We start from the raw sequence: 16,042 nt of genomic DNA, 5'->3' as shown, positions 1-16,042 counted from the left end.
TCATGGGCTTAATGAGAGGGGGGAAATAATTATTAAGTGGGAGAGGTAGCCACAGAAGCCACTTTCCCAGGTCATCTGTTTTATACATATTGGATGAAAGAGAAAATACCAGCTCAATCATTATATCATAAAGTATCAGACATACTGAAAAAAAGCTTCAGAGAAGGGATTCTGGGTCATGATATGGTTGCCCAGGAATAATTATACTCTGATTTGCATGAGGGTATTATAATCATACTTCTCAAAAGTCATTGTGGTTTCTGCAGTGAGCTATTTAATGGAAAACTAACATCAGAACAAACAATATGCTTTCATGGCACAGCCCAACATCTTTGACAACTAAGTCAAAGATGGCTTTGACATTTATTCCAGCCATCCCTCAGTATGTGCATATATGATCAAAACTATTGAGAGTTTAGATATCATTGCTCCAGTCTACATATGCTAATCTATTTTGAAAATATCCTCTCTTCAAGAGTGGATGCTACAGCTATCTCCCATGGGTCTCACTTTTTACCTTTCCTCACAACTTCAGCATAACAAGCAGTACTTCAAACATCTGTTTGTCTTTTTTTGCAGTAATCATCTATGCAATTATGGGGAGCACATCAACTAAGAAAGCAGAGGAAAAGCTTAGTCTTATTTTGATACAAAGCCACAGCCAACCATCTGTCAATGTTTCTAAAGACACACAGCTGGAGAATAATGCAACATAAGATATACCCACTTCCTTAAAAAATGGCAATCCTGCTCTCTGCCATATTTGAGTTTTTCATATATTAAGGACAACAGCTATGTCTTGAACCTCATTTTTCACAATACTGACTTTATTTTAAAGCAGCAGGTCCACTTTCTATAGTATGGCTGAAAATCAGAGTCTACAAAGTTCATTTTTCACATTCTCCCAACATATATAAACTGATACACTTCCTGAATTTCTCATAAACATCGGTACCAAATTTCTATTTGATTATTGTTGTAAACTTCACCCTTACAACATTGAGGGCTTTTTTCAGCTGCAACATTTCAATAGGTTGTTTTATTCATTCGATGAAATCCATAACAGTATGCATCTTTCTTTGTATGCTATTTAGGAACATAGAAAGCTGCCTTATACCAATTCAGGCCATTGACCAGTATTGTCCACACTGACGAGCATCAATTTTCCAGCATTTCAGATAGGGGACATGCCCAGTCCTACCTGGAAAGGCCAGTATTCAGATCTGGGACTCAAAAAGCAGGTGCTCTACCAATGTGCTATGGATGCTCTGCCACTACTTACTATATCTCTTCCAATAAAGGATACAGGTTAAGAAGATTTCTTAGCATTTGCCTATCCCAGGAGTCCTATAGCTCTTATGCTCTTCATTACAGCCAGTTTTATCTGGTATTCTAATAATTCCAAAATACAGTAGTGGTCAACAGGAAGCAAACTAAATGCTTACTGACAATTTTCACTTGTTTGGATTAACAGCTCCACCTAGTGGCACTGTTAATTTATCCATGCAGAGAACAAGCAAACCTGCCCTTAATTCTTGGAAAATGTAAATCTATAATCAGTTTACTTTCTTGGTGAAAAAGACTAAACATAATGGCCCAGTTTTAGATGCACAAAATTATCAAGTTCCTATGGAACAATTCCATTAGTCATTTGCATGTTAATCTTGTAGAGCTAAAAAATGCATCAATTTTGATATATTTTGATTTTCAGGGGTAAAGGAGCAGGATACAGCGAGGTCTCTTATAATCATTTTCCAAAAGCTGCTGTCTTTATGAAGACATGGTTATTTACCTGCTGAATGAGTAAGTCTAGCAATAAACCAGATTCACACACACAAATAATTATATTGTCAGACATGATTTAAACAATATCAAAGGTACCCCTTCAATTTGCATTCATAATAACTTGTCTGACCCATTTCTATAGAGAGAAGGGATGTGCGTATAACATCCATTACATGTATTCTTGCCGGGAGCCTTTCTAAATTTTCTTGCCTTGCTCAATAGGTAAGACAAGAATTTTCTACAGTGATACAAATGAAAATATACGCTAAATCAGATTATACACTAGAAGTAATGATAGAGCATCTATGGAATTCTACATGGCAGGAATCACAACTATGACAAAAACTGGAGATATTTGTTACTTAAACAAAGAGGATATAGCCCTGGCAGAATACACTTGCTGATGCTCATCTAATATAGCTGCAGGCATAAATGAGAACTGCAAAATTAAATCAGGGAACTAAAGTAAAATTTAAAGGCAACAAATTATTCAGAAAACTAGGCATGTACCGTACTTGCATGCGTGCACACAGAAACACTGTTCTTGATCTAATACTGGAGCAAAGTGACTGACAAACAGGTTGAGGGTCAAGTAAGTTGTGAGATCAGGAGGTCTGAGAGCATATCTCCTTTCGTTTCATTAAACTATTAACAGCGGAGGAGGAAGGCAATCCCATCAGTACTATGTCATTGGGAAAAAGGGGTGTATCCTTTTCTTCACCCTCTTGTTTTCCAAATAAAAATTATGTACTCAAAACTATTTGCCTCATGGGGGGGGGGGGAAATGTACACATAGCTGTGGGATTCCCACCCCCCACGGGCTAAAAAGAAGCTGAAGGTAAACAGTTTCCCCTAAGAAAATGGCATGGAATGAAAGGTTAAATATTCTTCTCCCTGTGGCTATTATTAAACTATTTTTAAAAGTAAGAGTTCTGATCATGGATTTCTAGATGTTATATCCAGTTGTGCTGCAAGTTTCTTCAACACCTGAGTCAACTATATGTATACACAAATTAGGTGAACAGTTAAAGTAAAATGCTTAAATTAATCTAGCACTCAGTATCTTAAGCAACACAATTTTTCAAAACCTGAGGTGCTCTTCTAATACAGTAGCTTCCAAACTCTTTTTCTCATGCACAACTTGAAAAATGCTGATTGTCTTGGCAGACTGTTAAAGGTTTTTTATGTCTGTTTTAGCAACTGCAATGCAACGCAGTTTTGATTGATTTTGATTGATTATATTTCTATGCCACTTTTCATTCCAAGTGAATCCCAAAGTAGCTTGCAAACAATAAATAATAAGATAGAACATAAAAGAACATCACAAGTACAGCATAAATCTTATAGAATAATAAAAAAATTAATCAGTGAAACAATTGAAATCTATAAAACATTGTTAAGAAATCAACAATTAAAAATAAGCTAAAAAAGCAAAGTCATATTATATGATTAACAAAGCAATACAGCATTTGTAATTTATAAAATATTAACATTAACAAAATAGCAACCAAAAAATAAACTAAGCACTATTAAGTTTAAGTTTATGACGCATAATCTCTCACTCTATTCAGCTCATTAAAATACACATACACATACTGCCTGTGGGAGGAACTCCCTTCTGAAGTTTCCTTGGGCTGGAGGATGGGGCAAGGCAGGTGGGAAAAGCCATTACCTACTTGCCAACAGAGTCTCTCATACCTCATCTGTGCTAGATACTGTATGGTTTTACTTGTATTTTATTCCTTCTATTTCTCCACAGAATTAAAATTTTAATGTAATAAAATACAACATAAGAACTAAAAGCAATAAAAGAAGCAATAAAATACAATTAAAAATCAATATGAATAGAATCAGATTTGCAGAGGACCCCATGGATCATCTAGTCCAACCCCCTGCAGTGCAGGAATATGCACCCATACAGGGAATCAAACTTGTGACCTTGGTGTTATAAGCACCACGCTCCCCAACTGAGCTAATATTTAATATAATAGACATGCCGTCTCCTTGTACAGTGGTACCTTGGTTCTCGAATGGCTTAGTTGTCGAACAAATCAGCTCCCGAACACCGCAAACCTGAAAGTGTTCCAGTTCGCAAATGTTTTTCGGAAACAGACGTCCAACGCAGGTGTAGGAAGCTCCTGCAGCCAACTGGAAGCCGCACCTTGATTTTCGAACAGTTTCGGGAGTCAAATGGACTCCTGGAATGGATTGAGTTTGAGAACCAAGGGATACCACTGTATTCCACCAAAAATCCACAGACCACCTAAATGAAGCTCACAGACCACAGATGGTCCAAAGACCAGTTTTGGAAACTCTTCTAAGTAAAGGGAACTGTTCCTACAGAAAAAAAAAGTCAACTGACATTTATCTGTTCAGTTGTAGCAAGAATCAGCTGACTGTTCACACAATCTACAAGTCACCTCCCAGAATTTTTTTTATACTCTAGTATTCCAGTAACTGAGAGCAAGAGTTTAAGTACATACTTATCAGTAACTGAAGTTTAGAGTTAAGGGAAGCCTGGATGACAAGACCTATGACACCTGTCCGAAACATAATGTGTCCTGGAATAGAGCCTTTTTGGGGGGAGGGGCAAAGTTGTTGAGCTTTTTCCTTGCAAAATCTCCAAAAAATATATATGAAATTCTTACCTATTTTTTAGGAATGTAACCAAAGAATCAACACTTCCGATATGGGCTGCCATATGCCCAGCTTTTCCCAGACATTTTTGCTGCTTTTCAAAAATTGCGCCGGGACGCCATTTTCGGAGGACTAATCCCAGCTATGTCCAGGAAATTTTGGACATATGGCAGCTCCAAGTAAGATCCTATTCTCAATTTTGATGACTACTGTGCATACAGGGGTACCTCTGGTTACGAACTTAATTCATTCTGGAGGTCCATTCTTAACCTGAAACCGTTCTTAACCTGAGGTACCACTTTAGCTAATGGGGCCTCCAGCTGCTGCCAGTGTGCAATTTCTGTTCTCATCCTGAGGTAAAGTTCTTAACCCAAGGTACTACTTGGGTTAGCGGAGTCTGTAACCTGAAGTGTTTGTAACCCGAGGTACCACTGTAGTCCCATTATTCTAACTCAATAGATTACTCCTCTCGCCCTAGATTAGCTGTACATAGATTACCTTGCTAGATCAGATTAAACATTCAACAGGAAGAGATAAAGATATCATCTTCCGTTTGAAAAGGGTGAATGCAGAAGAATGATGCAAGCGTTTACAGGGCATTATAACAAAATAATGGCCTTGCAACCAATGTCTTCATATTAATGATGTTGAATTTAATGTTGCACAAAATTAGAAACATTTTCAATTTGTAAACCAAGTAAGGTTATTTATACTGTGACAGTTACAGACCAGCTGTTAAATCCTTGTCTGAGCCACAAAGTAAAAAAACAAAATCATGTGTGACAGTGAAACTGAAGTGATCATTGCTAGATTTTATGCCACAGTTCTCTTGCCACTTGTAAAACAAAACTGAATGTAGTTGAAACACACACTTCTGCATTTAATTTTAAAGGATCCATTGTGGGCATGTGGATGGGCATGGTGTTACTAAATTTGTTCCTCCATGTAGTAGATCTTTTTGCCAGAGGAGGGCATAAGAGAAGTGCCGTTTCATTTTCTTTAACATAATGATGCTTAAATGAGCATCACCGTGAAAGCTACTTTTTAAAGCTACTTTTAAAATCCAGTCACCAAGAAACATCATTATGGATTAGGTACAGGAAGATTAGCCAAACTGAACTTTGTTTAAAGTAGATGCTCTGCATCTGTATGATGGTCCCTACTGCAGGGATGCTTTTCTTCCAGTTCTGATACAACTGCCCAACAGGACCACTCTTGTCTTAAAACTTATATTCTCCCTTCTAACTGTCTTTATCTCTGTGAGCTCAATTTGAGAACCCATTGATAGGGAAGATCCCTTCCCTTTGGGGTATCTTTCCAGGGGTAGCTGCCTAAACCATTGAGGGAAGCATTTCACTTAAAGCACCTATAATCACATCCTTGATATGATAAATTATAGCCCCTGGCAATTCTACATCTACTGGAAGTTCAGGGGTAAGTGTCATCATTTTGTTAGCCCTTCCTTTCAATAAAAAACGGATTCCTTGGATTGTATGGGTAGCGATCTCATGCTTTTCTATTTTAATCCTTCCTCTCTACCCATGTTTCATCTCCTTATTCAGGATTCAGCTAAGGAGAGCCATACACAGCACTAGTACATGCATGAGTTGCTAGAACAGAAGCATGGACTTGGACTGGAGCAATATTCAAGTACATACCCCATCAAAAATAATTGATGCAATTATTTATTTTTATTTCCAGTTCTTTGTGACCCATACATATCAAAGAAGTGTAACAAAGGATTAATATAGTAACACTGAAATACAGAAAAGATACCCGGGGGGGGGGGGGGGATAAAGCAATACTAAAACCAGCAGAAAACAGAATGTCTTATTAAAACATGAAAAGCTTGGCCAAAATGACCTGGTGGGATTAATTAGGCCTGTAGGATGGTGATTCCCCACCCATTATTATTATTATTATTATTATTATTATTATTATTATTATTACATTTATATACTGCCCTTCATCCAAAGATCTCAGGGTGGTTCACAAGTTAAACCATAACAGACATGTTCAGCCAGTGGTTCCTCAATTCATAAGCAAATTCATGCTCAGCTTCAGTTATGAGTTGACTACAGGATCACATGACTCTTATCTTCTTAACCTCCTTCGGATGCCCAAATCCTTACCCCTCCTACGTGGTTTTAATGTATATTTATTCAGAAAATGAGATCAACCAGGAGTGCTACTAGTTGTCTCCCATGTTACAGAGACTCAACTGTCCTCAATGAGAAATCAGGAGTTTCGTGTTGTTTGTCTCATGTGGAAGATTTCTAAAAATATTCAGTGGTCAACCTTGCTTTTAAGTTTTAGGTGTCTCTTTTTTATGCCAAAGGCATTTGCAGCTGTTTAATTTTTAATTCTTTTATTAGTCAGACATTTTAATGATAGATCTGTATTGTTTTGATTGTGTTTTTTGTTTTAACATTGTATACCACTCTGATATTTTGATGTGGTGGTATAGAAATACTTTTAAGAAATATGTAAAATTTATATGACACATTTCAGTCAATAAAAAGGATCCTCAAAGCACCCCACATATAAACAAGATAAAATACAAGCCAATTTAAATGCAATTTTAAAAATCATGTAAAGTTTGACTGCACCACACTTGGCATGCTCTTCAAATGAGCCAAGAATATGCACTCTATAAAAACAAAATTTAAAATCTGCACTAAATTGTGTTTGTAGTCTACAAACCAATTACACAAAATTTGGAGAACTAATCACAGCATGCATACTTTAAGTAATTCAGATAATTTGCTATAAATTTAAAGTGAATCAACATATATTCAACTTGTTGTGCATTTTAATAGTACTAGCCAGAAAATTTCTCCTGTATATTAAGTCCTGGTATGCTCAAATAGAAAAGTGACAAAAAAGGAAAGAAATCCCGTGTAAGATTCAAGCAATGAGCTAATGAGTACTTCACAGTAGTCCTATAGTACAACAAAACTATACAGCAAAGGAGTGGAAAACTCAAATCTGCTGCCTGCGGGTGTTAAGAGTGAGGGTCTGACTTGTGACAGTATTTATGACTGAAAGTAATAAACTACAGCTTACATACAAGGTACTGAGCTACCATATGGGTTTCCAATATTTTGTATTTTAAAGGATGATCTTTATTTTGTAATATACAATGGCTTGATTTATTCCTACTTCCATAAAGTATAATTATTACCTCTTACTGCAATGCCATAGTTACAAATTGCCTTTTATTTTCTGATCCTATTAACAGCATGTCGGCTTATAAGCAGCAAGTAACAGGGAGTCATAACAAAAGGCTACTTAGTTGTACAACTGAAATGAACAATAAGAGTAAAGTGGCACCTTAAAGACCAACAGATTTATTGTGACATAAGCCTTCATGGACTAGCAGGCACTTCAGATGCATTAAGTGCAATTCTCTGTTGACAAATACTTAAAGAAACTGTAAACAATGGAGGCCAAAATACCATGAAATGCAAGAGGTACAGTGTGTGACATTTCTATACGAAAGACAAATGTGTACAAGACAAGGACAGTGATCTTTCACAATAGCAGTAATCAACAATCACACTTTCTGCCTCGCTTTTCTATGCTAAAAATTAACACTTGCAACAGGAGAAAAGTTTTACATTTTGACTTAGTACTAAACAAATAACAAATAACTTGCTGATAAATTGTAGTTCAGCAATTTCTAAAATTCAAGTTGTCCTTTGAAGTTTTGTTGTTGCTCAATTATGACTTTCAAATGAATTGTGCTGCAATCAGTGATGTGGGGCAGCGTGTTTTTTTTAATGGATTTCACTCCCAAGACCTGGGAATTCTAGTGGAACACCACATTTAAAGCAAATTCCTTTTAAGGGAACTTCTTTCAGTACATTTTCAAAGGCACTTTGATGTTTTCTGCTGTGGTTGTATCCAGTTGTCCTCAAACGGAAAGGCTCCTAATACTGCAGAAGGAACTGAGGTCCAGCAGAAGCTCCTGTTGGAGGAAGATGGGAAAAGAGGCATTTTCTCATCTTGCCCCCAATGCCACCCACATTGTTCTAAATGGTCCCGTAACCCTCTAGTCTAGAACATTCTTTGGGAAGCATGCTCGGGCTGCAGGGAGAAATAAATGAAAACTGCCTTCCCTCTTCCTCCAGAAGGGAAGTCCCATGGGTGCAATCGTCTGGATCTCCTAGCAAATGAGTTGTTTTTTTCTTCCTCAAGTATAAAATTGAAGATAGAATTAACTACTTCACTATAAAAACCTGGACCCTTTTAACCACTTGACTAGTCAGTTAGGGTGATTGTCCCCATATCATACAACAGCAGTATTCTAGCGCTGTTGCACTTAGATAATAATCCAGGTTATTGTTTAAATGTTTAAGTCAAGTACACATTATATCTTTTCATCTCTACTATTACTATATGCCTCCCCTTTGTAAATTCCCGGGAAAGGCGTGGTAAGCCCTCTGCCACTGCAGGGAAGTGCAGCGCACCCTCCGCTGCTGCAGGGAAGTATGCGGGACTCTCTGCCCCTGCGGACAAGCCCAGCTAGGCTCTCCGCCCCCTTTACTTTTTAAAAAACAACAACAATACTGCATAAATTTTGAATAACCACTGTATCTTTATTGCTTCTTCAACTAACACCCCCCCCCCTGCATACAGGCAGCGACTGTTTTAGGTGCATTCAATATGTGTGCATTGCACAAACCCAGAAGTGACCCAAAAACGTCACAAAAAAGGGTCGGTACTGGATGTTCACAGGCCTTTTCAGTTGTGTTTCAAATATAAGCGATTTCACTTATACGTACAGTGCCTTAGGACATAAACCATGCGTAAATGGGGCAGAGTTGTGCTACATGATTGTTTCCTTTTGTTTCTAATACAGTGCACTCATTAGCCATGCTCACATGCAACACGGTATCATATTTAGTGGGATGAAGGAAGGTTCTATAATGGGTACTGGATTCATGTACATCCTCCCTCTGCAAGAAAGGCAGTATTAAGCAGTGTCAGAAACTGAGATACAAATTGTGCCCACTGCCCAGAGATTCCCCACCACTAATTCCCCTTTAGGTTTAAAGTAGTGGTTCCCAAACCATTTTTCCCATGGACCAATTGAACATTGTCGAAGGGCTTGGTAGGGTCTTAGTAGACCATTTAATGAGTTTTCTGCCTGCTGTAGCAATTGTAATGCACCTATGCTAGATGCTGTATGTTTTTTAATTTCAAAGGTGCCAACAACTGCAGGTATGGGAGTGGAGATGGCAGATATCCTGAATTAAACTAGGTCATTACAACCCAAAGGAGTTTTATTTATTTGATGCACACACCTCAGCACACATTGACAGCAATAACAACAGCAAAACACCCCACTAAACCATGCCATACAAGACCAGATATAATTACCCTCACAGTACCCTCTCCAGACAGCGCACCATAGCATAGTAACACCCTTTTAAAGTCAAGGTTAGCATTTTACTACCTTGATATTATTATAGAAATGATAATGCCACTAACATTTTTGAGGGGTATGTGTGGTAGGGTTCCCCCCCCACACACAATATGGAGGGTGATGGGATGTAGAATAGAAGGTGGGAGGAAGGGAAGATGGAGAATTACAAAGAGGTTCCCACATCAGATCTACAGTAAAGGTGGATCTCATTTGGGGGAGAAAGAGAGGTTGCTGGTCAAGATTATTTCCCTACTCATTTTGCTACTTTGCTACCCAGCATTCTAAGTATTGGTGCTACTCTTTACTCAGTAAGCAACTGTACTTTTCCCAAGTTTGACTTTACAGACTGCTGATCACAGATAGCTTTGTTTCTTGTATGTGAAGCTTTGAAACATCTGAAAAAATGACTTCAGAGAAACTGACTGAATTTGGAAAACAATGAAAGCTGTTCTGCTAACCAAGTGAATCCTTGTAACATGCAGCAATTCTGGGCCTCAGCCTATTAAATTATTCTTACTTTTGAAATTAGGATTCCGTCTTTTATCTTGTGTTTCAACATTCAGCATAGGCAATTCAGCATTTGTTAGGGAGACAAGTTCCTGATGTGTGCTCAGGCAAAGCAAGCATTAGCCCACTGGTATGACTCACTTCTCTTCCTTATTATGGTAGGGCAACACAATGAAACATCAAGGAAATTCTAGGTCAAACATTGCATAAAACCACACAGTCTGTTTCCCTGACTTTGAAATAATGCAATGATCTAATTCATTCAAGGGACTGTGGGCAGACTTATAGTTAAAGGTCTGTAAACCACTCCTCCCTGACAACTGCTGCAATAAATGTTCAGCTCTGACCGTCTATTTCTGGAGTATGTTTAGAAAAAGAAGTTAAGATTAAGAAAGGAATGTCATCATACTTGGTAAGAACTGAATTGTTGCTCTAGGTATTAATTTAAAACATTTAATACCTCATCCTTCAATGGGATAACTTCCATATCAATATAGAGGCTTTGAATAAATATTTAACCACATACAAGAAAATCAAAATACAATTAAAACAACAGTGCAGCAGAACAAAGCAGCAGGAAAAAACCAATCTAACAATGCAGTTAAAAGGCACAGGTAAATAGAGAGATCTTAATCTAACCCTCGCCTGCCAACCTAGCAGTTCGAAAGCACCTCCGGGTGCAAGTAGATAAATAGGGACCGCTTACCAGCGGGAAGGTAAACGGCGTTTCCGTGTGCGGCTCTGGCAAGCCAGAGCAGCGATGTCACGCTGGCCACGTGACCCGGAAGTGTCTCCGGACAGCGCTGGCCCCTGGCCTCTTAAGTGAGATGGGCGCACAACCCCAGAGTCTGTCAAGACTGGCCCGTACGGGCAGGGGTACCTTTACCTTTACCTTTAATCTAACCCTGGAAGCCTTGAAATCCAGCACAAGGCAAACCTTCATTGTTTTCTACACACAGGAAGCCGCAATTGAGAAGGCCCTTGTTCCACTCAATGGATCTGAAGGCAGGGACACCCAAAAAGGACCTAAGAAGACACCCTTAACACTCACATGGAATTAGGCACTCCTTCAAATACCCTAAAGACCTATATATGACTTGAAAACTAGGTACGCAGCAGCACTTCTGAAGTGTGTTGGGAAACAGATCAGCGGCCAATCAAGTTAATAACGAGCTAATTTTATGAATAATCTAGAAATTGTATTTTTGGACCACCAGCAGTTTCCAACATCTTCAAAGGCAGCCCTATGTACAACACTTGGTCCTAGTGTAAACTGGATGTTACTATAACAGTGATCAAATTGACTAGGGTCTTTCTGTGAGGAAACAGCTGGTGCTTGCATTGGGAGGTGGAATGTACTTCTTGCCAGAGATTCTACCTTGGCTTCCAAATAAAGGCTGAATCAACACACACCCTCAATCTGCAACCCCAACCATAACAAGTTGCCCACCACCTCAACAACAGCAACAATAACAATAAATCAACCTCTTACTATCAGTATCTTGATCTTAACTCTGATCTTGTTTTCAGGGTTTTTCTGGCAATCTTACAGTCCACTATTGATTCCAGAAACTGATTCAATCTCCCTATCACACCACCTGATTCTGATGAACAGGAGAAATAGAGCTGGGTGGTATTAGCATGCTGATGGCACCTAACTCAAGACCTCTGGATATTCTCACCCAGGAGGTCATTTAGATGTTACAACAGCTTGGGAAACAAAATAGGCCCTGCAGAACACTAACACATGGGCTATAAGGCCTCCCATCACCACCACCTGAAACTAGTCATCAATATAGGGAAAAAATCACCTGTGCATATCTGCTATGTAAGAGAAGTTTCCAGACAGATACTGTTTCCCATTTGAGTAGGCCTTGAAAAGCCCAATGTTGTCACATTTTATCATAACTAAAAAAAAGTTACTGATTGTACTTGAGTCAAAACCAATTCTAAAATGCAAAATCCTGAGCCACCTAGGGCATTTTTCTTTTACTCTGCTGCCCTTGCAACATGCCCTTGAACACCAGCTCCTACTGAGGTCTGTGGAACTTACTTTCATGTGTCAGTGTCAATGTCAACAGCACTTACTCAACTCCAGCAACTGTGGTGAAGAGCATACAGCGTGTGCAAATCCTTACAACCTCAACACATTGAACCAGACTCTTCATCAGGGAACTTATAAAATGATACAATATTCACTTCTATGTATCATTCCAAATAATGGCAAAAAACCCAAGAATTTGGTTCTGTGAACCAACAGGGCCTCAGGCATGCTCATCTTTAACAGCTAGCCTTTCCATGCCAGGCAGACAACCCTCTTTCAAAACTAAGGAACACTTCCAAAGCCAAATTGTTGTATGGCCTTACAGCTTGCTGTTGGGAAAGGAAAAACAAAAAATGTCAAGAATCCTACTAGGCATGCCCAAACTCTCAAACCAACCTGAAAAGCCTCTCTGGAACTTAGCCCTTATCCTCGTCATCCCTGACTCAGGAAGGGAGTCCTCCTACTCCTAAGTGTTGGAAGAGGGTGTATCTCTGTGCCTGCTAAATCCTCAGAGGAGAGCACTGCTCAAACCCTGCTTTTAGAAGGGCGGGAGATCATAGAACTGTGGAGTCAGAAGGAACTACAAAGGTCATCGAGCCCAACCCCCCTGCAATGCAGGAACTCTCTTGCCCAGTTGTGTGTGTGCTTTATCCCATACGCAAAACCTTTTATTTCCCCCACACCCCAGCAACCACAGAAAACCCTTACAAGTAACTGTCAGTCCTGTTAGAAGCAGAGAGAGAAAGAGACATAATAGGAAAGGAAGGAAGCCGGTTCCAGGAAGCAGTGGCCGCAGAGATACCGCTGATACAACAGCAAGTGATAGGAAAAAGCCTGCCAGCAAACCACGGAGGTACCTTTTTTATAATAAGGTTTCGCCAGGGCTGTTCGGCCTTCTGCAGCTGCTGCCGCCACCCCACAACCACTTTCCCATTTCGCACCCTCGGCCCCCCACCCACCCACGAAAGGTTAAAAGAAAAGGGGGGAGGCACAAAGGAAACCGACCATTCCCACCCGTGGCTGTTCACCTGCCCCTCTCACCGCGAAGGCCGCCGCCTCAGACCCCCGCCGACCCACCCCAACGTCCGGTCCTTCTCCCCGCCCACGTACCCTTGGCCTCGCAGTCCGCGCAGTACTTGTTGTCCTCCTCCCTCAGGAGCTTGGCCAGGATGGCCTGGTGCTGCTCGTTCTGCTTCTGCGCCTTCTCCCGGCACGAGCGGGTGGCCATGGCGAAGGCAAGGAGGGCAAAGGGGGAGGAAGGAAGGAAGGAAGGAAGGGGAGGCGGAGGCCGAGGAGAGCGTGAGGGGAGCGAAAAGAGAGGCGGGAGGGCGCACCGCCTCAGGAACCAAAGAAAGGAGGACTCTCCAGCCGAAGCCGGCAAACCAACAGCGGCGGCGGCGGAGGAGCTTCCTATTCCTCCTCCTCCTCCGCCTGCCGTCACGCCGACAGCGAAGAGGGACGAGCGCCGGCTCAGCCAATCAGCAGCCTCCGGAGGCGCACGAGCGGCGGCGGCTTCCTCAACCGGAACTACAAACGGCCCTCGTACGCTTGCGCCGCCTCCCTCCAAGCGCGTGGCGCGTCGTCGACTGCCTTATTTCGCCTTTTTTTCTTTCTACCTCCTCAGAACAAAGTAGTTCCTAGGATGTACCACATTAGGGGGCGCGGCGGCGGGGAGAACGGATAGGGTTATAGATAGGCAATAGGTGGGGTTCCCCCCACTTCTCCCTATTAGAAAGGGAGCCCCCCCCGCTCAACTCAAAGCGGGGCTTTTCTTCTGGCAGCCCGTTCTAAGCGGTAAAAATAGGCCTCCCCCGCGGCGTGGCTTGACGTGAGTGGTGACTCGTCACATTCCATGGGAAAATTCTTTCAGAAAATAAAATAAAAATCCCTCCGCCTTGCAAAGGGGAGCGGGAAGGGAGAGGCGCGGTCAGGAGCAGCCTTTGCCCTGCCTGTCCTTATTCTGCCCCGTGTCCTAGGCAGAGCCGCCCACGCTGTGCAGCTGTGCCAGCAAGGCAAACACAGCAGTGGATGCTCTTTGTTTTCCTTTTTCCAGGAAAGTTTCTGTACGGGGACTTTCCTCTGGTTTTGCGCGCCACTGATTTCCCGCACTTGGGATAAGGAAGGGAAGGTTGCGTGTTGGCTGGAAAGGAAAGAAGTCCGAAAGAGAACTGCTTGGGGAGCTGCAAAAGCGAGCACGCGCTCTGGGGTTTTATTTGCTTGGCGCGCAGTCCTGTGCGTGTCCACTCGAAAATTAAGTCTGTGGTTTGGGGACCTTACCTACCACGCGTCAAGATAACATCCTGGATTACATTCCAGGATTACAGTAACTCTCCGAACTGCTTCTGGGACACTTGCGGGTGCTTACAGGACTATCGGTTTTTAGAAGTAACTAGTAGTGGAGCCATAGTGTAATGTCTATATTTGATTTTCCTATTTCAAAGGGCCAGCGAGCTGGAGGAGTGATTGTGTGTTTTCCTTCCTTAACTAGAATCCCCACCCTTTGTCAGCCTTTCTCTATGTTGTTCTGTATAACCTGAGGGAAGTGTTCCTCTTATTCACATTTAGAGGCTGAAGGATAAAGGTGTGGGTTTTTTTCTTTTTGTGGGGGAGCGAGTAGGCTGTATGCCTGAGTTCCTTATAATTCCCCAAATTCAACAGGGATCCAACTGCTGAATTAGCCATGCAAGGGTCATAATGGCCCCCCCAAAGTATGGGTAGTTGAGGGAACAAAAGGAAGTGGCTCTGTGCCAGAGAACAAATGAGTGGGCCCCTTTATTTCAACTATCTCTTAGTTAGAAAGGCAAAAGCCAGAGTTGTGTGAGAGAGAGCTTTAAGCTAGAAGTAGGCTGGGCAGCTGAGATATATAGCCATGCCTGATGTACTGGGATCCAAGGCTGTGGCTATGGGAAAAGCAAGACCACATTGGGTGTTAATGCTGTGAGCCCCTCCACTATAAGATCAGGTTGCATATATGTGTAAATAAGCCATATATCCTAAAGATACAAGTGTTTATCCACTGCCCCTTATTCCGAGGAAAGTGAATTCTGGGCAAGCACCTGGAAACCCTGAAATCTCACACCGCTCTGAGAATGTGGTGGTGTTCAACAATAACGGTGCCCCCCTCTCTCACTGCTAGCTTATCGGTATCTATAGTTCAATTAGGAGATGAGAGATTTCTGTACTCCAACCTGAGAAATTCCCCTCCATTGAGGTCTAGCCCAAGCTTTGTGGGGGACCCACTGATTACAAGGTCATAATAGATCCACAGTATTGAAAATGAAAATAACAATTTGAAAATACACAATAGAAATAATCCAAACTTTGTGTGCGCTCCAGCTTCCTGTTCTTTTCTGTGAGGGGAGCAGTGATAGAGCTTTCTGGACAATTATGACACGGGGGAAATCTTAACACAAGCTAGGGTCATATTGGGTGAGATAATGGGGCATTGGAAAGTTTTCAGTTTTGATATCCCATAGAGTAGTTGAATTTTGCATGTTTTATTTTACTTGTATTTAATATTAAAAAGTTGCTAAAAACCTGTAAGCTTTAATACACAAGTTCCCCCGCCAGTAGAGTGAAAAACTTCATTTATAGTGTAAGTTTAGAAAAAATGACAATGGTATTACTAGATTTCATAT

General features: G+C 41.1%; 1 protein-coding gene across 1 annotated transcript in view; it reads right to left on the bottom strand.

Annotated features, from left to right (window-relative positions):
* The window catches only part of SMAP1 (small ArfGAP 1), a 78,806-nt gene extending 64,946 nt beyond the window's left edge, over positions 1 to 13,860 (bottom strand). Inside the window, exon 1 of the mRNA XM_083730687.1 lies at positions 13,515 to 13,860. Coding sequence (XP_083586813.1) covers positions 13,515 to 13,632 — 118 coding nt within the window. The 5' untranslated portion in view covers positions 13,633 to 13,860. The remainder of the gene's footprint in view (positions 1 to 13,514) is intronic.
* Between the last annotated feature and the right edge of the window lie 2,182 nt (positions 13,861 to 16,042).

The sequence above is a fragment of the Podarcis gaigeae genome (genome assembly GCF_964106915.1).
Source record: "Podarcis gaigeae genome assembly, chromosome: 3".
Taxonomy (NCBI): Eukaryota; Metazoa; Chordata; class Lepidosauria; order Squamata; family Lacertidae; genus Podarcis; species Podarcis gaigeae.
The sequence above is the reverse complement of the archived record's forward strand: the minus strand, read 5'-3'. Positions and strand labels throughout refer to the sequence as shown.